Source organism: Chroicocephalus ridibundus, chromosome 6, assembly GCF_963924245.1.
Source record: "Chroicocephalus ridibundus chromosome 6, bChrRid1.1, whole genome shotgun sequence".
Lineage (NCBI taxonomy): Eukaryota > Metazoa > Chordata > Aves > Charadriiformes > Laridae > Chroicocephalus > Chroicocephalus ridibundus.
The window spans coordinates 15,248,437-15,272,448 of NC_086289.1; the positions used below are offsets into that span (position 1 = coordinate 15,248,437).

Below are 24,012 nucleotides of genomic sequence, written 5' to 3' on the forward strand. Positions count from 1 at the left end.
GCTGTGTGATGTGCCAGGTACCAAACAGGCATGGCGTCCAGGCTGGTGGTGTGATCCTGGAGAGATCCCTGGATTCTCCCACCGCTTCAGCCTACGTGTCTGGCAGAGGGTCCCTGCGAGGAGGTCGGTGACATCTTAAAAGCTGCTGCAACACTAGACAGTGGTTTGGGAACACCCATATGCTCCGCTGGACCCTGGGGAAGTGCAGCCAGGGCCAGCAGGCTCCAAATATTGATCATGGCTGGGATGCTTACGGAGCATCTTCCTAGTGCCGCCGTAACGGAGAGCCATGGACAGATGTCACTGCTTTAAACACCCCGCAGGTGGAAAGAAGTGGCACCTGCTCCTCGGAGCCCGAATAATCCCACTCACCCTGTCATCACCCATGGGTGATGGAGCCACTCGTTGCCACAGTGGACCGGGCATGTCTTGTGTGGCCATGGATCGCCTTGCACAGGGGGGACACCCTTTCTCCCCTCTGAATATGGGCTAGCTAATGGGGCTTGGGATCCTTCGTGGTAATCCTGAGCAATGATTTACATTTAATTAGCCAAATGAATATGAAAATAGACTCTGCCCAAGAGCCTACTAATAACTTTCTGTGTTAATGGCTTGGGCTAATACAACTCCTCCCCGGCAGATTGCTGCACTGTGCAGCGAGGAGTGAGAGCCCAACCAGGCTGCGAGGGGCGGGAAACTGGAGCCCCACGTGTCACAGAGCAGGGCAGGGGGCTTTGTCACCAAAAGTGCTGTGACCACAGCCTTTTCCCTTCTTTTCAATGGGTGCTGCAGGTCTGACATGATCGAGGCTCTAAAATACATAGTTACAGCCTAACCGCACGGACACAGCTCAGTGGTGGCTTTCCTGGTCCTAAATTTGGTGTTGCGTTGGTTAGCAAGGTCTAAACCTGAATAAGCAGGCGTTTTGTTATGGAGGTCAACGATACAAAAGGAAGGAATCAGGTATAACTACAGCAAGGAGGTCAAACAGCAAAAAATAGTCACTATGCAGAGCCAGCCCAGGAGCTGGACTCAAACCACATCACATCGCATCTGACACCTGGGAGCTTGGGAAGGGGCTTGGCCATAAAAACCCTCAGAGCTTCCCTTCTTTGAGCTCTCTGGCAGATGCAGGAGCATTTTTGCAAGGCTGCTGGTTGTCAGAAACAAATCAGTTGGTACCCCTGGGGCACAGGAAGGATCCTGCCGCCAAAGAGCAAGCTCCTAGGCCAGCCTGGAAATGATGCATTGCAAGAGGCAGGCCTGGACTGGGTGAAAAAGGGCATTTGGAGTCAGCTGTTAGCAAGGAATTAGAATAACATTCAGTTTGTTAACTAATTAATGTTAATGAATTGTCAGTTAATTAATGTTAATCAAGCCAGGATGTAGCATTTTTTTATTTTTAAAATAGTCTCTGCACCCCAGGCTAGTCTGCTCCCAGGGCATCGGAGGGCTGGCCTGATAAACCCGCAGACTCGGGTGATGGACGTGACCTAAGAACTGGCTTTGATGGCTTTACACTAAGTCGCAAATGCACAGGGATGTCAGAGCGCACCCGATTTTCCTGTGTGTTTGGTTTCTTAACCTGTCTGAACCCCATTAAACCTGATTGAGGCTAATACGGGGTGGATCCACTCAAAATCTCTTACAGTGGACTGGGGTTTCCCCAGTCAGTCTCGTCTCTATTTGATTTCTTGCTGCCCGGGAGCCTCCCCGCATCTGTAATTGAATGTAAAGGCTTCTGTCCAGGGCAGCGGCACTGCATTAATCACTGCAACCTGGCTGAGCTGGGCCGATAGATCTTCCCAGCACGTAAAATAACTCATGTTAATCATTGCTTGTGATTTATCCTCTTCTCTGTCTCATACATGAATTATTCAGGTTGGTAGTGGGGGAAGCTGGGGCAAGGCAAGCCACGAGAAAGTCCCGTGGCTGGCACCGGCAGCTCCGCTTCCCAGGATGGGAGGGCAGAGCAGGATGCAGTGGGGCTCTCCCTCCGGCTCTGGGCACATCCAGGCCAAGCAGGAGGTGCTTGGCCAAGGGTCTTCAGTCTCACAGGGGCCGCTGGAAATTAATTGCATGGTCGACAGCCACGTGTTGAACTCTTCCAGCATCTCCACCTGGGCTTCTCGGGACAGGATCTCCTCCCATCTGTCTTCGCGCTGGCTGCAGGGCTGTGTCCATCATTGGCGCCGCGTTTGTTTTGCTGTGGGTATTTTTCTTTAGCCCCAATTACGCTCAGGCTTACACCAAAACAAACAAGCCCTGGGACGCGGAGGTACCTGGCTGGCTCAGACAGGCTGGTGCCGCGGCTGGCCCCGGGGCTGATAAAGGACCCACCGTGTCGCTGCGCTGGAGTCTGGGCTTGTAAAATGTCACATGGTTTCTCTTGACAATTAATCACTGGGGAGCGGGCGGCATCAATTAATGGGTAATTGGCCTCATTTTTAGGTCAGGGTTTCCGGGCTGGGCTCCTTTTGGCCCTCTCTCTGCTGCAGGGATGGGCATCCCCATCGCAGGACCTGGATGCAAAGCCCTGAAGGAGCCGGTGGGCAGAGATGTGGGTCGATCTCCCAGTGATGGCAGCTGAGGGGGTTATTTCCCTGGGAAAGTGAGGATATTAGCAGCAAACCCCGAGATGGGGAATACAGATGGGGAGACAGGGCGAGGAGATGACCAGCTCTGTGCCCACCACTGCCATCTGTGCCCCAGCCAGGCTGGCAGCAGGTGTCCAGCCCAAGCCATGGGGTGTTTTGGGGGTGGGTGCTTCCAGGGTTTCAGTTCCCTGCATGGCCCCGTGTGGGGGCAGAAGCAAGGGCTGCTGGTTTTAGATGGAGGGGTGAATTGAGATGCCTCTAATGCTGGGAAATGCAAATGTTTCTGGTCTGTGTTTGCTTTAGGAAAGCCAATAGTGAGGTGGCTGCTTGTAACACTCAGTGGGGAAACTGAGGCACCGAAGCAGCTTCCCAAAGACCAAAAACCCCTTGATGAAACAGGGCTCTCCCAGCTGCACTGTGTGGCCCAAGGGGCAGCTCCTGGGGCATCCCCAGCCCTCTCCAGCGAAGCAGCTGGGTCGAAGGATGGAGATGCAGGTTTGCCTGCCATCGGTGAGGGCCCTTTCCTCCAGCCACGAACCACATCCCGCTGCCTGGCATCTCCGGTGAGCACCGATCCAGGAGCTCCAAACCAGTTCAGTGGAGGAGTACAGGATGGGAGGGTAATTTGATGCTCTGAGTGTCCAGAAGAGATCCTGCTCGAAATACCCATCTGACACGCTGCTTGAAATAAAGCAGGGGAGGCGGCTTTTACTTTAGCTTATCATCGGACACATTTCCTCCAGAGAGATCTCCATCAGCTCGGGGAGGAAACTACTGAATTTTAGTATTTTGGTGGCTTTTTTCCTTTTGAAATTTTTCAAGAGGAACAAAGATGGTTGGGGGGGAAAATGTTTCATTTGGCCCTTATTTTGTTGGTGAGAAAGTTCTAAATTGGAAAGCTTTTGTCGCTGTTTTCTTTTAGTACTAGAAATAGAATATTTTAATATTTTTTCCACAATTGAGATGAAGTAAAAAATACTGCCTGGAGAATGAGGTGGAAGAGAAATTTTTGAACCAGGGAACAAGTGACACGCTTGGAAACCTGTATTTGTCATAATTATACAATGGAGACAAAGCGAAGTGCAAGCACGACGTGGGAATTTCCCCCACTACTTCAAAGCTGATTTAATGAAATTCCATTTTTCAGGGAAAGCAGCAGCTCGTTGGAATGCATTTGCAGACATTCTCCATCCCTGGGACCCAACCTCATCCCCAGGAACCGACCCCCTACCTCCTGCCCGGACTCTTTGCATGTGCTGGGGAGGTGCAAAAGGACTTTGCGAAAGCCCTCACCCTGGGAAGACACGGGGGATCTTTGTTTGGCCTCAGCTGCTGCACAAACTGCTTCACTCCCTGCATCTGCTGTTACCTGGCCTTGCTTGCCAGGTTCTGGGGTTTCAGTGCCCCCCAGCTCCCCCAGTTCCATCGCTGCAGGAGATGTGGCTACCAGCCTGGTCCTCTTTCCCCGGGCCACTTCCAGGCACCAGAGCTCTCAGCAGGAACCTCCCCTCCAGGGTATCTCCTCCTGGGGAGGTGGGGACCCCCATCTCACCCACCTTCCAGCACCTCTCTGACCCTCGCCAGATGTGCACGCAGTGGGGCACACGAGCGAGATGCTGCAGTGCCAGGCAGGATGGCTGCTCGCCTGGCACGAGCCCAGGGAGCTGTCGTCTCGCCGCCATGGTGCTGCTAAGCATCAGGCACTCAGCATCAGTGCCCCAAAACCCACCAGAATCTTCAGGGGATCCGCCTTGCAAGCTGCAAGCATGAGCGAAGGTGTCACCGCGCAACAGTGTCTCAGAGAAACTCCTGCAAGGCTGTGAGGACATCAAGTCCCAGTTTTGGTATGGCAGCACACAGGGGACAGACTCTGGGGAGCACAGCTAGCCCTCAGGAGCTGGAAGTACCTTCATCTATTTGACCTTCCAGTTCTTTTTATCATGGTTTCTGCAAACTGTTACCACTTGCTAGCATTTTGTGAGTGCCCCTTTGCACCCTTGGTCTGGGAAATGCAGCCCTGGAATGATGTTCTCCCCACTTATGTATATCAGAACCACTCTCATTCATTTTCCTTCTGTTTTTTTGGTTTTTTTGGGGTTTTTTTCTCCCCAAAATACCAGTTCTATTTCAGTGAGGAGGCACTTCTCCAGCCTCCCAGGTTTTCTGCTTTCATTTTCAGCTCCATGTTAACCTGCCGCGGCCATCACTGAACGTAAGGTTTGAGTTTGCTGGTAGTCATGGGGGGTTTCCCCATGGCCATGGCACCTGGGACTGTGATGGCCTTAGAGGCTCCCATGGGCAACAAGAAGGGAGAACGCAGGCACTGGTCAGACGCAGCTGCCTGGAGGGAAGCATGAGCAGGAGAACCAGCCCTTGCTGGCCAAACTGCTGTGGCATGGGCAGAGCTGGGGATGTGCCGGACCACTAGTGAACTGAGCCCCTTGCCAGCCTGGCAACAGCATTATTTCCTTGGAAAATGAAGTTTTAGGTACCTTCAGTGCCCAGCAGTGCTGGGTGTATGGCCAGGGTGGGCAGTGCATTAGGTAACTGATTGGGGTGGTGATGGATGGGTAAGGTGTCTGGGGCTCATTAATTTCCTGGCAGGGATCAGCTTGTCACGTTGTATAATATAATCAAAGTGGGAACACATCTCACTCAGGAACACAAGGAGCTCTCAACCGTGAGGGAAAGCGCTACCTTGCAACATCCTCCAGCTGATAAAAAAAAAAAAAAAAAAAAAAAACCACCACTGTTGTGATAGTTTAATCCTGCTAAATGCTGAGCACCTGGGGCACTGATCAGCCTTGGCACAATAACCCTCAGCAGGGGCACTGCTCCTTTTTGGCTGATTTCTCCAGGCTGCCTAGGGAAAGGTGGCTGTGCAGGGGATGCTTGAGCTCAGCTTAGTGCTGCCTTGAAACCCCACCATCCTTAGGGGGCAGGTCTTCTGGGAAGCTTCTGCCCTCAAGCATGGAAGTCTGGGTGGGCAGGACCACAGCCTTCCCTCCCCTGAGCGCAGCTACAGCCGGATTCGGGGCTTGCCTGGATCCATGGAGCAGGGGCTCGGTTTTTTGGCAGGAGCGATCTACGCAGGTCAGGTGTACACTGGGCACAGACAGGCTCCCTGGAGCATGTGTTGGGTTATAGCTGCCACCACCGCGGCCAGAGGATGCTGTGGGGCAGGGTTGCGGTGGGGCGTCAGGGTGGATGAGCTCATGCTCTCTCCCGGCCTGAAACTCCCTAAATCCCCAGCCTCCTCTCCAAGAAACTGCCTCTTCCCGTCCTCTGAAGGGATAGGAGAGCACGGCAACAAAAAGATTTAAAAAAAAAAAAAAAAAAAGCCGGTGTGGTGACAAACATGAGCAGCATGGCTGTGAGCCAAGGCACCGCTCGCCCACCCTGGGGACAAGCTCGGGGGGGACGCATAGCCCCTCTGGCTGGGCCTATGGAAGGGAGAGGCTGGTTTTTCCGGCTGCGGCATTGTTCTGTGGGACCTGAATAAACAGCCGGTCCAGGGCACCCAGATGAAGGGCACGTTTCTCTCCCAGAGCCTTCAATGTGTCTGCCTTTGGCTGACCCTCGGAAAGCACCTCCGCTCCTTGCAGCCAGCGGTGCCTGCAGCCGCACTGAGGGGGGGTCCCTTGCTGTTAGGAGAGGGTGGGACGAGGCTGTCCTACGGCTCCTGCACAGACATCTGTTGCATGGTCTCCTCTGAGAGAGTTGGGATCCCCCATCTGCTTCTTTAGGGCCTAAACTCTGTGCAAGCGTGGGGGTGCTTGAGAAGTGCTTTAGTTTATCCTTTTTATATAAGTATTATTCATCAGTAGTGATTTTATAATTATTTAGTTATTAATACTGCTTGTTTGCTACCATTGATTGCTTTGGTTTGGTGTTACTTGCAGACAGTGAGGGGCTGAGGGCAGGCTCAGCTGCCCCACAGCAAGCTGCAGCACCCCACACGAGGGGAGAGGTGCTCTGTGGTGGCTGCCCCGAGGTGGGACAGAACTGGGGAAATGCCATTCCCCAGGCTCATGCAAGCAGACAAGTTTTGAAACCTGCTGACTTTGTGGACAGCCCTGGCTAGGGCGGCTGTGGCTGCACTTCTCTGCTTTTGGGAGACTTTCTGCCTCCAAGGCCGCCCATCAGCCACCCCAGAGGGTCCAGGGCTCGGCTGGGACCCACCGGGCTCTCCTGTCCTCCGGATGCTCTAACTGCAGAGAGGGCACTGGGCAGGGGAGGGGGGCAGCTGCCAGTGCTGGGCACAGAGCGTGAAGCTGGCATGTTCCCCTGCTCAGCACAAGGCTCTCGCTTTGCCTGCTGAGGCTCTCGCAGGTGCGGCAGCATCCGATGGGCCCAGGACAGGCCCTGAGTCACTCTGGGAGGGCAATGGCACAAGGATGCTGCAACCTTCAAGGGCAGCAAAGGACTGCAACCAGCTCCAAAGGCACCAGCAAGCAGGAGGTGTCAGGGTTATAATTTTCCCCTATCATTCACAGGTTTTAACCTAAGCGTGTCAGTGCTCGGAGGCCTCTGCATCCCTCCTTTTGCTCCATGCTGAATCAGACTTTGCCCCCGGGTAGGAGAGAGCTGCTGCCTGCCCAGTCTGCTTTGCTGTGCTGCGCTGGTATCGCCTGGAGAATACGATGCTCTTCTCCCCAGCACAGGCTTGGGGAGCGCAGGGAGTAGGTTAGCATCCTGTCTTGTGTCTGTTACCCAAAGCACTGAAAGGGCTGCAGATGAACTAAGTGAGGGACTAAGTAAATAAAGGATTGACCTTCCACCCTGGGGGCCAGAGGGCAGCTACAAACTAGTGCTAATGTGAAATAGAGAGGCAAACTTTGCAGGCTCTGGAGGAATTTGCCCTGGAAGCATCAAAGGCGGCAAAGGACTCGTGTATCACCTTGTTTGCATCAACATGGGGGTGATGGCCCTGCCACCCAGAGGAGGAAGCGGCTCTGGGAGCGACACTCTCCGTTCGAGGACTGAAGCAGGTCTGCAGGAAAGGGCAATGGGGAAATCCCCGAGTTGGAGGCTGGGGCTGCTCACACTTTTCAGCTCAGCACAAGCAAGTTGCTGTGTTTCCCACAGCTATCCTGCAAAGCCATCCTGGGGCTGTTGTGTGTGCTGCAGAGGGATGGACATGGGACCTGGTGCTTCTCTGTTAACTCTGTGGGCACTGGGAGCGGGGACTGCTGGAAAAGCCTGGGCTGTGCAGTACGGAGTTTTCAAAGGACTTTCTGAAAAGGGGCCACATCTAAATGCCTCAGGCTGGGCAACAAACGTGCCCAGTTACTTTTGGCCATAGGCAGATGGGCACATGGTTGGGAGTCGTACGATAGAGGCAGAAGACCACGAGGGATGGATGAGTCAATAGGAGGTGGCAGATGGACACTGCCACTGGACAGAAGGAAAGACAAGAGGATAAAGCTTGGGGAGCTGGAGATCAGCAGAGGAGAGCTAAGATATGATGGGAGTGTTGTGTTCTGACTGAGGGAAGTTGGACCGATGGGTGCTTTTTGTTGTTGCTTTTCTTGGTCTCGTGTTAGCTAGGGAGAGAGGTGCAGCTCTGCCTGTTATTAATAGCTGGGGACACATGGACTGGCACAAGCAACTTCTGATGAGCCCACAGGGCCCCCAAACGCTGGATAATTCATGGCTGATAGCCAAGCAGTAATTCAGTCACAGGATCGTGGTAATGTGGACAAACCTCCCTAGGTCTGTTGCTTTATGAAGTGCTATGAGTGATTCACACCCCGTTAATGGCTAACTGATCTGCGTGTTACCTACAACATAACCGGACCCTCTGGGCTACTTACAGCTCCACTTGCCATTTCAGTTGATCCTTGGGATCTTCCTCCCTTACAACTGATGCTATGGTACTGCGCTTGCCTTCCCCCTGGTGCAAAACAAAATCCCCAATCCCCCAAAGCACCCTGTTAAGAACTTCCACATCTCATTGAGCTGTTATTAATAGGGGGATTGTCTGGTGTCACAGCACAGGCATAAAATACATTAACATTATCACATAATCTTATTTAGCAAACACTTGTGTCGCTTCGCCCTTGGTAATTGCATTTGGGAGATGCAATATTTATGAAAGGGGAGAAGGAAATGTCTTGGCTCATCTCCTCTGAGCAGTAAAAGTCCTGGGGAAAAAAAAAAAAAAAAGATGCTGGGGGGGTTATGAGAGTCTGGGAAGGGGATGTCAGAGCTGCCGCTTCGCTCGCAGTGAGTTCAGTGTTTGATAGGACTTATCTAAGCTTGAGCTTTGCCACTGAGCTGCTCCTGGAACAGAGTGAAGTCGCGGGTCTGGACCCGGGTTTTGCGAGGGCTCTTCTTCCCGCACAACACGGTGTCGGACCCCAGCGCTCCCCCGGCATCTCTCCGCACGTACCGCTGCGAGCTCCCGCGCCTTTGCTCTCGCTGCTAATTGCACCTGCAGGGCTGCGCTGGGGGCTGGGCTCCGGGGATGCTGCCCGCTACGCGCCGTGATTGATCGGGATTTCTCCTAGGACCGAAATCCACCCAGTCGGCCCCGCGTTTCTCTGTAGGACCTCACAGACCGATAGCAGGGTCTGAAGAGCAGAGTTTTATCCTGGACGCAGCATTCCCGACCCTGGAGCTCAGATCTGGGTGTACACCTTTCCCCCCACCTCCTGCCACTTACAGTTTTGGGAGCGGCTTGCAGCAGGGCATGAGCTGCTGAAGTTGTCCCTGTTTCTCAGAGCTCAGCTGCAGCAGCGATACGGAGAGAGATGTCTTGGAAGATTATTTTAGTGCTTCGGACAGCGCTATTCGCTCGGAGCCTTCAAGTATTTGTCCCCAGAAATTAAGGTTAATTTCCCCACCCGCAACCACCCATGTCCCTTCGTGCCCACGGTGTCCATGGGTGACTGTCACCAGCCAGCCAGGCACCGCGGGCTCTGCGGGGGTCCCGCAAGCTCCCGCTCCGGAAAGTCGTGGAGCGAGCAGTGACACGAAACAGCGACTTGACACAAAACCCCGACCCTCTGTAGTGGAACTGGCAATTCAAAGCCGCTGGTGATGCGCATGGGACAGAAAAACCGGTGTCGCCTACTCCTCTCCCCGACTTCTGTTTACACACCTTGTTTAATTTGTTTATTTTCTGTCGTGCTCTCTCCTTAAGCTGGTTTTCGGGATCCCACCTGGGCGGTTACGAATAACATCCACAAAACCTTTGGGATGGAGACGGCTCTGCCTTCACCCCGCGCTTGCTCGGGAAATCGGGAGGCTGTAGCACTGGAAAATGCAACTACTTACCGATGGAAAGTACAATTAATACAATAGTGGAAGGTTCAAATAATTAATTAATTTTACAAGTGTGGAGAATGCTATTTGCATGAACGGCCGATCGCGTTTAAACCCGGATAATCCCTTGCACTCCCCATCCCCGGGGCATCGGTCCCCCGGGCGGAGCTCGCTTGGTGTTTTACCCCGCGGGGAGCAGGAGCAGCGCGATGGGCGGGTTGTGTCACGGGGGGAGGATTAGGGATTGGAAACCTCGATGATTTTGTATTTCTAGATGTAGTTATTTATTTTATTTTGTCACGGTTAGTCCCAAACGCGGTCTGTTCCTGCGCACCCTCTGCGCTGCAAACGACGTGCAGCGAGTTTTCCAAGTGTCCTGAAAGAATTTGGGTGTATTTCTGCCGGCGAAGGAAAAGCGTCTGAACCCGCCGGAGTCCCCTGACTTCGAAGACCGAGGGAACTCCCGGGCAGGACAAGGACTCGTCCCCGCAGCCGCCCACCTGTACGGCAGCTGCCGGGGGTGGGGGGGAGCGGCCCTCCACTCCGAAGGCTAATGCAAACAGCAGCAATTTAGATTTAAGTTTACCCATTGGTTCTGCCATAAATTGTATTTGCTTTTTGCGTGCTAATTAACCTCGGGGAGGGGAAGGGGGAGTGGAAGGGGACGGGGAGGGGGGAGGAATAAATAAACGCGAGGATTTACCGAGGAGGGTTTTGAGGTTTTTATAGCTAAACTCGTAACAATGTTTGCAATAATTAAGATCATTATTATTGGCTCTTGTTCATTAGTGAAAGCTACTTTGTTAGCGGAGCCGGCGGGGCGTGCACGGGGTTCGCGAAGCTGCCTGCGCCCCTGCCCCCGAGGGCTGCTTTTAAGATGGGGGGGACAGGTTGGAGAGAGACACAAATCTGTTGTCAAAACAGGACTTTGTCTGATGGGGAAAAGGCCTGGGGCTCGGGGCGGGCAGGAGACAAAAGGAGCCGCCGCTCCCCCGGTAAGCAAACAAACAAGTCAGCTGCCGGCAGCCGGGGCCGGGGGCGGCGAGCAGCCCCCATGGGCGCGGGGGAGCCGCAGGAACGGGGCGAAATCACGACTGCCACCCTCTGTGTCGCGACAGGCTTGGCTGCCGCAGGGGCCAGCGCTTCTCGGAGCGGGGGAGACCCAAGGGGAGGCGACGGAGGGACGCGGGTGTCCAGCCGCTCCCTTACCGCACGGCTGTATTAGCTGGCACGGGAGGTGTAATTAAGCCGGGAGTTAATAACGGGGCAGAGCCCCCGGTGTCCCCCGCTGCCGTCGGTGCCCTCGGGGGTGGCGGCCAGACGCCGTTCATTAGCGGGGCTGGTGCGGGGCGGGTGGCCACGGGGACGGGGCTAATGGGATTACACGCATTTCTGCACGGTGGAGAGAGGGGCTGGTGCCGCAGGACCAATAACTTATTGGCAGATGCTCCTCCGGCAACCGGCGACATTGAATATTCATGCAACGCCGCCGGGCACTTCAGCCCCCGTCGGCCACCATCCCACTCCCTCCCCTCCCGCGGGAACCCCGGCCGGGGGTCCGGGAGGGATGAGAGACCCACCGGCCTGTTGCACGGAGCCAGGCGGTCCCGAGGCAGCCAGGGAGTGGTGGGCGCAGGCGGGTGGGGGGTGCAGGCCAATCTGCCCTTGGGGGCTCCCCGGCACCCGCATTGCGTGCGCCTGTAAGTGCGATGAGTTGTGACCGTTCTCTTCCCTCTCCTGAACCCATTTTCTCCAGGCAGCCAGATGCTACAAGGAGGCGAGAGGGGAGTTTGTGGACTGCTCTAAATACTTATTTTTGGGAGATAACGACTGCACCCGGAGATGTCGTTGAACAGAGCGTGGAGCCGGCCGCGCTACGCGCCCGGGTCCCGCTGCGATCCCCCGGCCCCGCCGCTCCTTCTCCGCCGCATTAACTCGTAGCCCCTCGGTCGTTTGTAACCATAAAGGGGAGAAATATTGTTGCGGGTGAAGTTCGTGCGATGCTGCGGCTCCCGCTGCGCCGGGCACTTTATACTCATTAAGTGCAGCGGCGCTAAGTCATTACTGTAATAAGGAGTTATGCTGAATACAAGGGGCCACGTTTCCAAAGCCATAAATTACAACTGTCAGTGCGTATTCGAGGGATCAACAGAGCTGGGAGTAATTATTTACAGCGTGTTTTATAGAGCAATTAAAAATTCCCCAAATGGTGTTAATTGCTTTTAATGCGCAGGACGCGCGGCCCGCCCTTCCCGCGGATGAGGAGCCGGGGAAGAGCCGCTGCCAGTGGGGTGGGGGTCTCCGGGGACCGTCCGTACGGGGGTGGGTTTCGGTGGGAATTGCGGGAAACGAGATCCCGCACTGGGAAGCCCGCACCGCCTCGGGAGTCCGGCTGGTTGATGCGGGGGTCGCCCCGCTTCGCTATCGACGGCTGTCGCGACATTTGCGACGCGACTCGGTGGGAGCGGCAGCGCCGGGAGGCAGAGCCCCGACGGCAGAGTCCCCCCGCTCCCGGGGGCGACGGGGGCTGCCCGGTGGGAGTCTCCCCTGGTCCACATGGCCCCGCATGGGCACCGGCTCCTCCGCCATAATTGATTTCACAGGGGTCGGGGCGGGAGAGAAAGAGCTGCGGGAGGTGATGGATGCACGCAGGGGTGAATAATCAGCCGGGGAGCCCCCAGCCCAACGAATTAAACGAATTTCAAAGCGAGGAAGGGAAGGAGTCGGGGTGCACCCTTCTGTTGATGGGGTGCGGGTGCGTTTGTCACCATGCACCTGCCTGCAGCAGAGTCGCTCACTCTCCTTTTAGGAAAATGGGAGGATTTTACAGGTTCCAGAAGCACTGCATGAAGTGCAGGTTTTGGAGGGAGCCCGGTGCGTTTTGCTGGGACCCTGCCAAGTTCCCAGACACGCCATTTTTGTCCCCAGTCCCTGCAGGAGGGCTTGTATTCCGCAGCAGTGTCCCAGCCAGCAGCTGCGAGGCTGGGAGGCAGCTTGTGATGCTGAGCTCCCGGGAGCCCCAAGCTGTAGAGGAGCTCAGTGATGAAGGGGAGAAAGCCAGTAAGGCAGAAAAAAATGGGACTGGAGGGTGGAGGTCAGGCCCTGGCGGGGCTGCCCTTCTCCACTGGCAGGAGGCAGATGCACCCGATCAATGCGAGAACCTGAGAAAGGATCCCCAGGCCTTCATGGGGAGGGAGAGGGGAGCCCTTATGCAGCACGGGAAGGGCCCTCGTCTCCATTGCTGTCTCCTTGCACAGATGTACGAAGTCCCCAACCCTCAGCTGGCGCAGGATTGAACCACCGCTTTGGAAATGAGCCTGTCCCAAAAGCTGCTCGGGGTGGATGAGGGGGGATGAAAGTTTCAAGGCTGGCAGGAATATGTAAGCAGCTGTGGGTGCTTGAAGGGTGTGAGATGCCGTGGAGAAGTAGAGACCAAGCGCATTGGGCTCCTCAACGCACTGATTTTGCAGCAACTTAGTGCATGTGTCAGCTCCTGCATTGGAGGCTTTTTTCCACCTCCAAAGAGGGCTGATCCAGCTTGCTGAGGTTTCCTGCAGAAAAGGATTTCTCTGGCCAGAAAAGAAATGCCACTGCCCTAAATAGCTCTTTGGGCAAACATCCGAGAATGCCTGTCTTCCTGGGCTCTGCTTAGAGTATGATCTCTGAATTATTTTTTGCAGGACCTGACATCCAGAGCCCTAGGAAAGATAGACAAATCCAGCCCTCAGCAGGTGGGAGGATGCCGGCTGGGGGTCTGCCTCCAAGCGCCTGCCAGGTAGAGCTGGCTGGACTGGGGTGCCTCTGCCCCCCATCCCAGAGATCCATTTGTAGGATCATTGGATGCACCTCAAAGTGGGTGCTGACCCTGTAAACTCTCCCATCGGGATGTGAACCCGAAAGCACTAAGGCTGGCCCTGACGTGTTCTGGTGTGTGAACTTGCAGCACTGCATGTCCTGAAGGGACTAAAGTCCTCTTCAGCCCCAGAATTAGGGAGTTGGATGCAAAGGCTATAAATGAGTTGCCAGCTCACATGAGACAGGACATTTCCAGAGCCTCGTGCTCTATGGCATTGCTCAAGCCCCAGCCATGGAGAGCCCAAGGGGAAACTGAGGCCAGAAGCAATTTGAGACGGAGCATTTGAACCGGGTGTTGTCCTGGGGTTTAGATGTGCAGTGCCCAAACTTCTAATGCCAGGAGCTGCCTGGCTTTCCCAAGGCTACAGGTGAAGTCTGCTGCTTGTGCAGGGATTAAATCCTGGGGCTGTGCATCATCCCAAACCCATCAATAATTCCCATTGACTTCCAGGGGTCTTGAATCCCAGACAGGACCTAGTCCTGCCTGCTCTTCTCCTTTGTTCTCACTGGGCAGAGAAAGACCTGACTTACCTTTAGTCTCTCTCTGGGCAGGTTTTAGTGCCCAAAAGCCCTTACCTTGGGCTCAGTGGCTGGGGGCTGCGACCCTCATTAGCCAGACTGGCTCACTGGTGGTGACCTTGTGATTTCTTGGGGCCATTCCCTCTGGGGCCCTTGGCATCTGCTCAGCCTGGGGGATCTCTGGCGCAGGGAAGGCCGAAGGCTTTGCCCGGTATCGACTAGGGTATTTGGGACGTGCAGGCAGCATCAGATGACTGTGTTATTTACTGGAGAGAAGGCACTTCCTGGGTCTCTGCAGCAGAGCTGGGTCCCTCTAGATGTCAGAGCTCACTGTCAGGGGACTCTGTGGCACTGTGTGGGGCTGGCATGGCATGTTCTGCTGCTTCTTTGTGGGGACAACCCAACATGCTCAGGGCTGATGAGCAAGCTCTGCCCCACGTCTCTCGTGTGGGAAGGGGCTGGAGGAGAGGCCCAGGCTGGTCCTGGAGAAGGGCAAAGGCAGATGCAGCCCTGGGGGACAAGAAAACCCCCTGCCCGAGGGCAAGCCCCCAGCCCCAGCTGGCCCCAGCTCTCTCTCCCTCCCTCCTTCCCTCCCCTCCCAGCTCCTCCTAACCACAAGGACTTTGGTTGATGGAGCTGGCGCCAGCGAGTTCCCTGAAGAGTTCAGAAGTCAAGAACTGAGGCAGGTACGGGGAGGGGGGGAAACCCGACCCCGGCAGGCAGGCAGGGCTGGGCGGCGGAGGTGGGGGGGAGCGCGCTGTGCCCAGGGCACTGGCTGGGCATGAGGCCGAGGGGAGGCCATGAGCTGCTGCTGCCCGCTGTGCCCCCACAGCCTCCCTGGTGTGGGGCCATGGTGGTGGGTATGGTGATAGTGGCGGGTCCCCAGTGGGGGTCTTGGGGTGTCACAGCAGGGTTGTGGCTGGGGTGAGGGTGGCAGGAACCCATGCGCACTGGTGTGTCGGTGTGTCTGTGTGTCTGCATTAATGCGTGCTGTGGGAGTGAAAGTGTGTGTGAAGGCATACTGTTGTGAAGGTGTGAGCGAGAATGTGTGTGTGTGAATTTGTGTGGGTTCAGGGAGGGTTGTAAGTGTCTGGGAGAATGCGGGGGGGGGGTGAATAAGTAAAATGTAATGTAAGTGCATGTGCAAGCGGGTGTGTGGGACTGCGTGGCGGCACGGGTGCCGGTGAGCTCGTGAGGGTGTTTGTGTGTGCATCTTTGTGAGGGTGAGGCCATGGGAGTGGGGGTATGTGTGAGGATGTGGACGGGATGATATGTATGGCGGTGGGAGAGGAGATATACCTGAGTGCATGGGCACAACTTTCTATGCCAGTGCATTTGTATTGCGTGGGGGATGTCCCAGAGTGGGCTGTCTTGCGGGACCCTCCACGGTCGGAGCTGAGGGCAGTGCTGGGCAGAACCGGCGGGCAGCAGCAGGGGGGGCAGGATCTGGCCGTACCCCTGCCTCACCAGTGGCACAGCCGGCTCCTGCCACCCCTGCCTGCGCAGAGCGGGAGCACCAACGGGCCAGGGCCAAAACAAGTTTTGCAGCAAATTACGGCAGTGGCTTTCAATTTTTAATTTTTTTTTCTTTTTTATTGTTTTTTTTTTTTAACGAAAACACTCATCTCCCCGCAGGCAGGCGCGGGAGGGGGTGGTGGCGGGGCCGGCACCAGCGGATACCCCATTCAGCCCTCATCCTGCCGCGGTGTGCGCCGCTGCCCCCGGGGGAGCAGCTGGGGCCGGCCCTCGTCCCGGGACAACGAGCCCCCCCCGCTTCTCCGGGGGAGAGGTCTGCCCCGGGTGCCCATTGCCTCCTCCCATGATATCTCCTCCACGGGCCTGGGCACCCGTGGGGGCCCTCCCGACTGCCCCCATATCCCCGTTCTGGTGCCTGGAGATGAGAGAGCCTCCTTCCTCCTCCTCCGCGGCTTTTTGAGAGGTGCTGACTTTTGAAATTGGGGCCATCTCTCCAGAGAAAAGGGGCACGGAGGGTCCGGGACCCCTCCAGGAGGGGTGTGCCGGCTTCAGCCCCTGCACGGGATGAGCTACGTGCCATCCCTAGGGCCCGACACACACCACCCCGCGGGGGCTGGCAGCCAGGACCCCCCTTCCCAAAAGCACACGGCCACAAACTGCGGGACAAAACGTCCCCCTCCACTGCCCGGTACCTGCCGCTGCTGAAGCACTGGCTGCCCGCGGCTCCTTTACCCACCCCGACGCCCTACGGGCAGCCAGGGCTGACTTTATAAGGCCGAGCCGGGTGGTGATTTTTTAAAAAAAAAAAAATATTTTTTTTTGGCGGGGGGAGGGGGGCTTGGGGGGAGCTGGGGAAGAAGAAACTCCCTTTTCTCATGTGCTCTTCTCTGCTGTCATTCACTCGGCTCCTTTCAGCATCCAGCCAATGGAGAGTGAGGGCCCGGGAGCAGCAGGCCTGGGGTAGCGTGATTGATGGGCAAGCGGGGCGGCGGGGCGCTCGCACTCGCACTCCGCGGCCGCGCTCCGCTCCGCGCCGCTCCGCTCCGCGGGGCTCTGGGTTCCCCATCGCCGTGCCCCCCGCCCCGCCCCGGGGCACCTTCCTGTGTCTGTATGTGTGTGTGTCTTGGGTGAGTGGCTTCTGGCTTGAGGTGGTTGTGTTCTTGGTGGCGTGGGGTCTCATCGGAGTGGGACCAGTGGGCGTGGGTGTGGGGGGGTCGCGTCTCCGCTCCCGGAGACTGTTGGGTGCGGTGGGGGTGTGCGGCGCGGTTGCGCCTCGAGTGTGCAGCTCCTGTGCCTCGGCTGGTGGCACGGCTGTCGTGTCCTGGGCTGCGGGGTTGTTTTAGCTCCCGGTCTTGAGTTGCGCATGGCTCTGCGGTTGTGTCTCCGGGCTGAGCGTGTGGCTGCCGTGTCCCGGCTGTGCGTGGCTCTGCTGGCGTGTCTCGGGGTGGGCGACTGCCGTGCGATGGGACCGAGCCTGTAGCCGGCACGTCCCGGCTGTGCCCTGCTCCGTTGCGGTGTTTCGGGGCGGTGCGGGGCTGCGCTGCCCGGCCCGGGGCGGAGGTCCGGCTCCGGTGCCCCGGGGCGTTGGTTGTGCGCGGCTGCCGGGCGGCGGCATGGAGCACCTCGGGGCTCACCACCTGCACCAAGGCCAAGCCGAGCCCATCAGCTTCGGCATCGACCAGATCCTCAACACCTCGGAGCCGGGCAGTTGCATGGTCTCCCACCCGCGGCTGCAGGACTCGGCGGACTACGGGCTGGGCTGCATCGTGGGCAGCGCCTACAACACGGTCACGGGTGGCTACGGGGCGAGCGGCGGCGCGGCCGGCGCCTACACCGGCACCTCCTGCAGCATGGGCGGCCTGCCCGGCTCCTACAACGTGAACATGGCGGTGAGCATGAACGGCAACACCTTGAGCTCGGCCGGGGGGGTGATCCGCGTCCCGGCCCATCGCCCGGTGGCCGGCGGCGTGCACCAGCCCCTCTCCGCCGCCGTGCCGGCGGTGAACGGCATGAACAGTCTCACGGGGCTCACTTTCCCCTGGATGGAGAGCAACAGGCGGTACACAAAAGACAGGTTCACAGGTGAGTCGGGCCATCGGGACCCCCCTTTTCCCTCCCTGCTCCCGCCGCCCCGCTCCCTTCCCCGCCGCCCGGCCTCGGGGCGGCAGCCGATGCCCGCCGGGGAAAGCAGGATCCGGCCCCGGGTGGGAGAGAGCGGCCCGGATCGCCCTGGGAAGTCGGTCCTGGAGGAGGTCAAGAGCGAAAAGGGGTGGAAAATCGGGCGCATTCTAAATGCGTTGGGTTTGGGGGTTTTGTTTGTTTGTTTTCTTGTTTTTCTTTTTCCTTTTTTTTTGTTTGTATGTGTTGTGGGGTTTTATTTGTTTTTATTTGTGGTTTTTTTTCTGTTTTGTTTTTTGTTTTTTTTTTTTCTTTTTCCCCGGGATGCGGCCCGAGAAAGGCAGGCAGGGACAAAACGGGACGGCAAACTCCGCACATCTCGGGCACAGCTCCCCACCGCCCGCCCCGACACCGGGGGAAATTTTCCTTTAAAACAGGAGGGTTATTTGGGAGGCCCGGCCCGGCGGGAAGGGAGCCCGGCGGCCCCGGCCCTCGCTCGCCCGGGAAGGCCGGCCCGTTGCCTCGTACGGCTATTTTTCCCGTGCGTACCGTGACCGGGCTGGTTTTCTCCGGCTGCGGGTTTCGGCTCAGCCTTTCCCCCGCCAAAAGGGACTTTTTGCAGCCCCGAGCCGAGCCGGGCTCGGGCTGGAGCCGCTTTGCCGACTCGCCGCCGTTTCCAGCTGGATCTGGGCTAGTCTTTCGTCGCTAACAAAGCAAAAACTCGAACAACGAAAAGAAAAAAACAAACAACAAAAGCAAGGAAATTACAACGTGGGAAAAATCAGCCCCTCGCTCCCGCAGCGTCCGCACCGGTCTCTCTTCCCGGCGGCGGGAACCGAGGCCCGATTTTTCCAAGTTTACGTTGAATTTCGACCCTATGGCGCTGGGCTCGGGCAGGGCCGCGGGCGAAGAAACGGGCCGTTCCCCTGACAGGCACCGGCCTGATTTTCACGGAGCCCCGGCCCGGCCGAGACACGCCGCCAGTTTTCCCCAACTATTTTTTCGCGGGGGGAAATAAAAAAGAAAAAACCCAAAATAATTAAAAAAAAACCCCAACACAACAAAACAAAACCCAAACGAAATGCAACTCCCGTTTCCAGCCCGGGAAGTTATTTCCCGGCTACGAAACGCCGGGGCTGAGGACGGCGGCGGTTAGCGCCGCGCCCAAACGAAATTAAACCGAATCCCGTTCGCACGAAGAGCGGAGCCCCGGCCCGGCGCCGGGACCGGCTACCGCTACCGGTATCCCCATGGCCAGGCACTTCTCCGGGCAAGCGGCCGCCTTCCCCGCCGCCAAAACCGAGCGGAGCCCGGCGGGTGCCCGCAGCGCCCGGGGAAAGCGCCGGGGCCGCCGCGTTTTTGCAGCCCATGCGCGGGTGCCGGCGGGGAAGCGGCGGCTTCGCAGCGGGGGGGTCCCCAGCCCAGCGCCCCCGGGAGCCGGAGCCCCTCTGCTGATGTGTCGCTGCTTGCTTCTTTGCCTCTCATCCCCCCCTTCCTCCCGTGTCCCCCCCAGTGGCCCTCTCACCCTTCACTGTAACACGCCGTATAGGTCACCCCTACCAGAACCGCACGCCCCCCAAGAAGAAGAAGCCGCGCACCTCCTTCACCCGTCTGCAGATCTGTGAGCTGGAGAAGCGTTTCCACCGGCAGAAGTACCTGGCCTCAGCCGAACGCGCTGCCCTCGCCAAGGCCCTCAAGATGACAGATGCCCAGGTGAAGACCTGGTTCCAGAACCGGCGCACCAAGTGGAGGTGAGGGGATGGGGGGCTCGGCGGACATGGGGGGCAGGAGCTGGGGCAACCTTGGGGCAGCAGGCCTGGCTGCCGCCAGCTCTGCCAGGGGCATAGGTAGCTGCGCATGGGGGTGCAAGCCCTGCGAGTGCACACATGGGGGTGTCACGCGTGTGTGTGTGTACACATGTGTGGGAATGCGTGTGTGAATGCACAGTCGTGTGTGTGTGTGCAGCGCCTGTGGATATGCATGTGTTTGTGTAGGCCGTGTGTGCACATGCCTGCGCGTGTGCGTGCATGTAGCGTGCGTGAGTGTGTGCACACCTGTGGGCATGTGTGCAAGTGTGTATAGCTGCACCGTGCATGTGAACGCTTTTGTGTGAAAGCTGCATGCCCACATGCAGCATGTATACGTACGTTTGTGAGCATACGTGGGGGTGTGTGTGCAAACAAGGCATCTGCGTATGGATGCGTGTGCAGCGTGCGTGCAGACAGTGTGTGTTCCGTGTGTGTGTGTATGCTGTGTGAACACACTGGGTCCACGTGCGAGTAGGTGTGCACATGTGCAAGGTGGATGCACGCATGTGTGCACACACACGTGCGCGGGGGGGGGTGTGCAGTGCGCTGTGCGGGGGCGACAGGCGGTGGGTGCAGTTGGTGTCACCAGGGGCTCTTTCCCTGGCAGCAGCGTGCAGGAGACCCCGGGACTGGGCCAGGGCCACGGCCCGGGCTGGATCCTGCACCTGGGGCTGACGGCATATCAGGCCCTGCGTAACGCGCAAATTCTCACCCCCGCGGCGTTGAAGGCACCTCATTGCCAAAATGCTTTTGCTTCTTTTTTTCTTTTTTTCTTTTTTTCTTTTTGTTTTTTTTTTTTTGGTTTTTTGGTTTTTTTTTCTTTTTTCTTTTTTTCCCCTCCTGCTGGGCATGCCGGTAAAGCCAGGCAGGAGAGCAAGAGGAGACCGAGCTCGGATGCTCCTGAGTGACCCTGCTCCTCCCAGGCTGCAGCTTCCCGGGGTGTCCTGGAAGCACCCCCTGCTCTGCCCCGGGCTGGGGACAAGCACCCTGCCAGGGGGGACCTGGGGAAGGGGCAGCTCCCCTGGTAGGTCAGAGAGGGGGAGGGTGTTGCTGGGTGCTGAGCACTGGGCGCTTGTGCGCAGGCAGGCAATAGCTTCTTCATGGGCTTCCCTGGGGTCTCTCCAAGGCTTAAAGGGACAGTGATTGCCTGGGCACGCGGAAGTTGGATAAGAAACGGGGGACAAGGAACTTGAATCCTTCAGCAAGCCCTTTGCTAAAGACCCTGTGGAAGAGCAGCTCCCCAAGTGCCAGGAAGTCTCCAGCTGGAGTTAACTCTGATAGCCGGGAGCAGAGTCTTGGAGAAGGAACAGTCCTGCCGTGGCCTGCAAAACGGGGTCAGCTATGTCTTCTAACCTGGTTTCCTAAGGAAGTGAGGCAAATGCGGCTTGGCTGGCTCTCCATCTGTCTGTCAATACTCTGCGTCTGTTGGCTAAGTTCAGGCCCCTCTGGCAGAAGAGCAGAGGATACAAACCTATTCATATGTTTCACAAAAAATAGCTGGGTAAAGAGAAACAAAATCCTGGCTCTCCCTAAGGGAAAGGTTGCAGCCTGACCTCAGCCGTAGTATTAGACATGGGAGAATCCCCACCAGCCTGAGCCAGAGGGACTCAGGCTTGTAAGATCTACTTGGTTGCATCTGTGCCCGTTGGGCGTTGCGGTGGAGATGCGGGTGCCCCTGGCTGATAGCACGCCCAGCTGGCTGCCCCAGCTCCCTCTGCAGCGGTGGTGGGCTGCCAACAGTGCCTGGAGAAACGGGCATTGGAAGGAGCCGATCCCAGGCACGGTGTGAGCTAGGCAGCAGGGAATATCCAAGAAGAGAGAGTTACTTTAAGCCCTTTCAGGGATTTAAGTGCTTAAATAAAGGCAATCTGGGGGGAGAGTCTGGCCTCTGCCCCTTGCCTGAGCCCCTCCTGCTGGAGTGAGGTGGCTGTGTGATCCCAGCCCCAGATTTGGGCTCTTGCTTGAGACACGGGCATCGAGGTTTAGTTCCTTCCAGGCAGATTTAAACCTGCAAATCCCAGCCTGACATGAATGAGCCAGCTTCTTGGACCAGGGAGATATTTGGGAGCTGGGTGCTCACAGCGACCCGTGCTCCTGACCGCCCTGGATGTGGGGCTCCCCCCCTCCTCCCGGAGCATCTCTTCATTGTGCAGGGAGTCATTAAATATTCATCGAAGCAGAGACGGAGCTGCTCCCGGGCTGCGTGGGGAGGGCTGGTGCTGCTCCGAGCCCCCTCTCCCTGGGATGTCTGATGTGAGATGTTGACACGGTGACTTAGAGCAGGGACTGAGCCCTAGGCTACCTGCTCCCGGGCAGGAGCCCTGGCTGCACACCTGGAGGCGCAGGTGGCCCGGAGGCCCATCGCCCACATCCAGCCCTCTCCCGCTTCCCCGGTGGTGGGCAGCCAGGGCCCCCTGCCCTGCGCTCCGAGATGTCACTGCGGAGCTTGGAGCTGCCACTTCCAATCCCCCCAGCCAAAGAAGATGAAACATTTCACATCCCTCCGAGTTGCTAAATTAAAAAGCTGCCATTTCCCCTGTCACTGATCCACTGAAGCTGCCGGGAGAGCATCGGCTGGGGCCGGGCGTATGAGCAAGGGAGGGGGTGCTTTGGAGATCATCCTGGGATGGCTGCTGTGAGCTACCCCCAGGCTTTCCCAGCAGCATCGCAGAAGGTGCCAGGTGATGTTCACCACTAAAAGCAGAGGTGACCACAGGCTGCAGCCTGCAGGCTGACCCGCCATCCAAGCGAGGGGGGGGTGGATTTTCATTGTGGATTTAAGTGCGCTCAGGCCATTTCTACCTATCCCGTCCCCTCCTCCCAGACAGCCCGGAGCTGGGACCCTACCAGTGCTGGAGAGGACCCCTGCAGGCCCCCTAATCCCCCTCCTTGGCAGGATCAGCTCTGCCGGTGTCATTCCAGACAGACACATGTCCAACCTGTTCTTAAAAATGTCGTCCTCCACCCTGCCCAGACAGTTTATTCTGGGCTTTGATTCTTCTCACTGCTAAAAAAGTGTTTCTAGTGTTCAGCCAATATTTTGCTGATTTTTGTCCTGCCTGCCATGGGCATGTTGTGACCTTCATGCAGACTCTCCTCAGCTGGCCACCGCAGCCTGGCAGAGGAGGTGGCACACCTGGGTGCAGGGAAAGGGATGTCTGGGGTGACATTGCCCATCTCCCAGCCGTGTGGCACCGCCAGTCCGGGATGTCTCGCCTCGCTCCTGCCCCGTGCTCCTCGATGGGACATTGTGCGCTTGGCTCTCGCTGCTGGGCACGGAGCGCATGCCCAGGGAATGGCACCTTTTGCAGCCCCACCTTGTGCCCCTTTAGGTGGTGTCCTGGCCCTGCTTGGATTTTTCCCGTGGACCGAAAAAAAGCCCAGAGCTGTGGGTTGCTCCCAGCTCTCTTTGATCAGACCACAGCCACCGGTTTATGGGACTTCATGGCAGTTTGCGCAGGGAATGTGGGACCACACTGTGGCTAGGCACCCTCTTTTTCTACCCCACCCAGCCCTAAGCACTCAATACAATGTTCTTCTCTCCAGAGATGCCCCTCCTTTGCTCCCCAGGCCTCCCCTAACCTCTCCCTCTCTCCCAGGAGGCAGACGGCGGAGGAGCGGGAGGCCGAGCGGCAGCAAGCGAACCGTATCCTCATGCAGCTGCAGCAGGAGGCCTTCCAAAAAACCATCAACCAGCCCATCCAAGCCGACCCCATCTGCGTTCACAACTCCTCTCTCTTCGCCCTCCAGAACCTCCAGCCTTGGTCTGATGACTCCACAAAGATCACCAGCGTCACCACCGTCGCCTCCGCTTGCGAATAAGGCTGGCACCCACCGGCGGCACGTGCACCTTCTGCTGGCGGGGCTGTCTCCGGTGGAACACGTGGCATCCCTGGTGGGACGTGTGGCATCCCTGTTTGTCCCTGGAGAAGGCTGGCACCCCGCAGTCCTCCGGCCACATGTGAATCCCACGCATCTGGCCAGGAAAACCCTCCGCGAGGACCAAAAGGAAGGGAAACCACCCCAAAAACTCTCCCCGCCCGTGGGGTTGCTGGAGCAGCGGTGGTGTCTCGCCTCCCCCCAGCCCTTTTGTTCTCTTGAAAGTCTCCGGTGCTGACCGTGAACTTGTTGACGTGCTGCCAGACAAAAAGCCCAGCCCTGACAGACACGGCCGCCGGCGTTTGCCCAGCCGGGGAGAGAAAACTTCCTTCAGATTCTGCTGGTGGCAGTGGAAACCCTGGGGTCACTCCTATATATCCATATATATATATATATATTAAAAAAGTGTGTGTGTGTATATATATATATATATATGTATAATTTGGACTGATGGCTTGAAACAAAAGGAGGAGGCTCCCTGGAAAGCACGT

At 57.4% G+C, this 24,012-nt stretch overlaps 1 protein-coding gene across 1 annotated transcript; it reads left to right on the forward strand.

Annotated features, from left to right (window-relative positions):
• The first annotated feature begins 17,329 nt into the window (after positions 1-17,329).
• Positions 17,330-23,464, forward strand: TLX1 (T cell leukemia homeobox 1). Its single transcript, XM_063339644.1, has 3 exons — positions 17,330-17,798; positions 19,384-19,585; positions 23,242-23,464. The coding sequence occupies exons 1-3, from the start codon at positions 17,330-17,332 to the stop codon at positions 23,462-23,464; spliced, it is 894 nt and encodes a 297-aa protein (XP_063195714.1).
• Positions 23,465-24,012: the final 548 nt, after the last annotated feature.

What these genes read in the sequence shown, in the direction of transcription:
- TLX1 (XM_063339644.1), top strand. Translation starts at nt 17,330, where the DNA reads ATGGAGCACCTCGGGGCTCACCACCTGCACCAAGGCCAAGCCGAGCCC. An exon ending in CACAAAAGACAGGTTCACAG is followed by an intron (nt 17,799 to 19,383) that starts GTGAGTCGGGCC and finishes CACGCCGTATAG; the next exon opens with GTCACCCCTACCAGAACCGC. An exon ending in AACCGGCGCACCAAGTGGAG is followed by an intron (nt 19,586 to 23,241) that starts GTGAGGGGATGG and finishes CCTCTCTCCCAG; the next exon opens with GAGGCAGACGGCGGAGGAGC.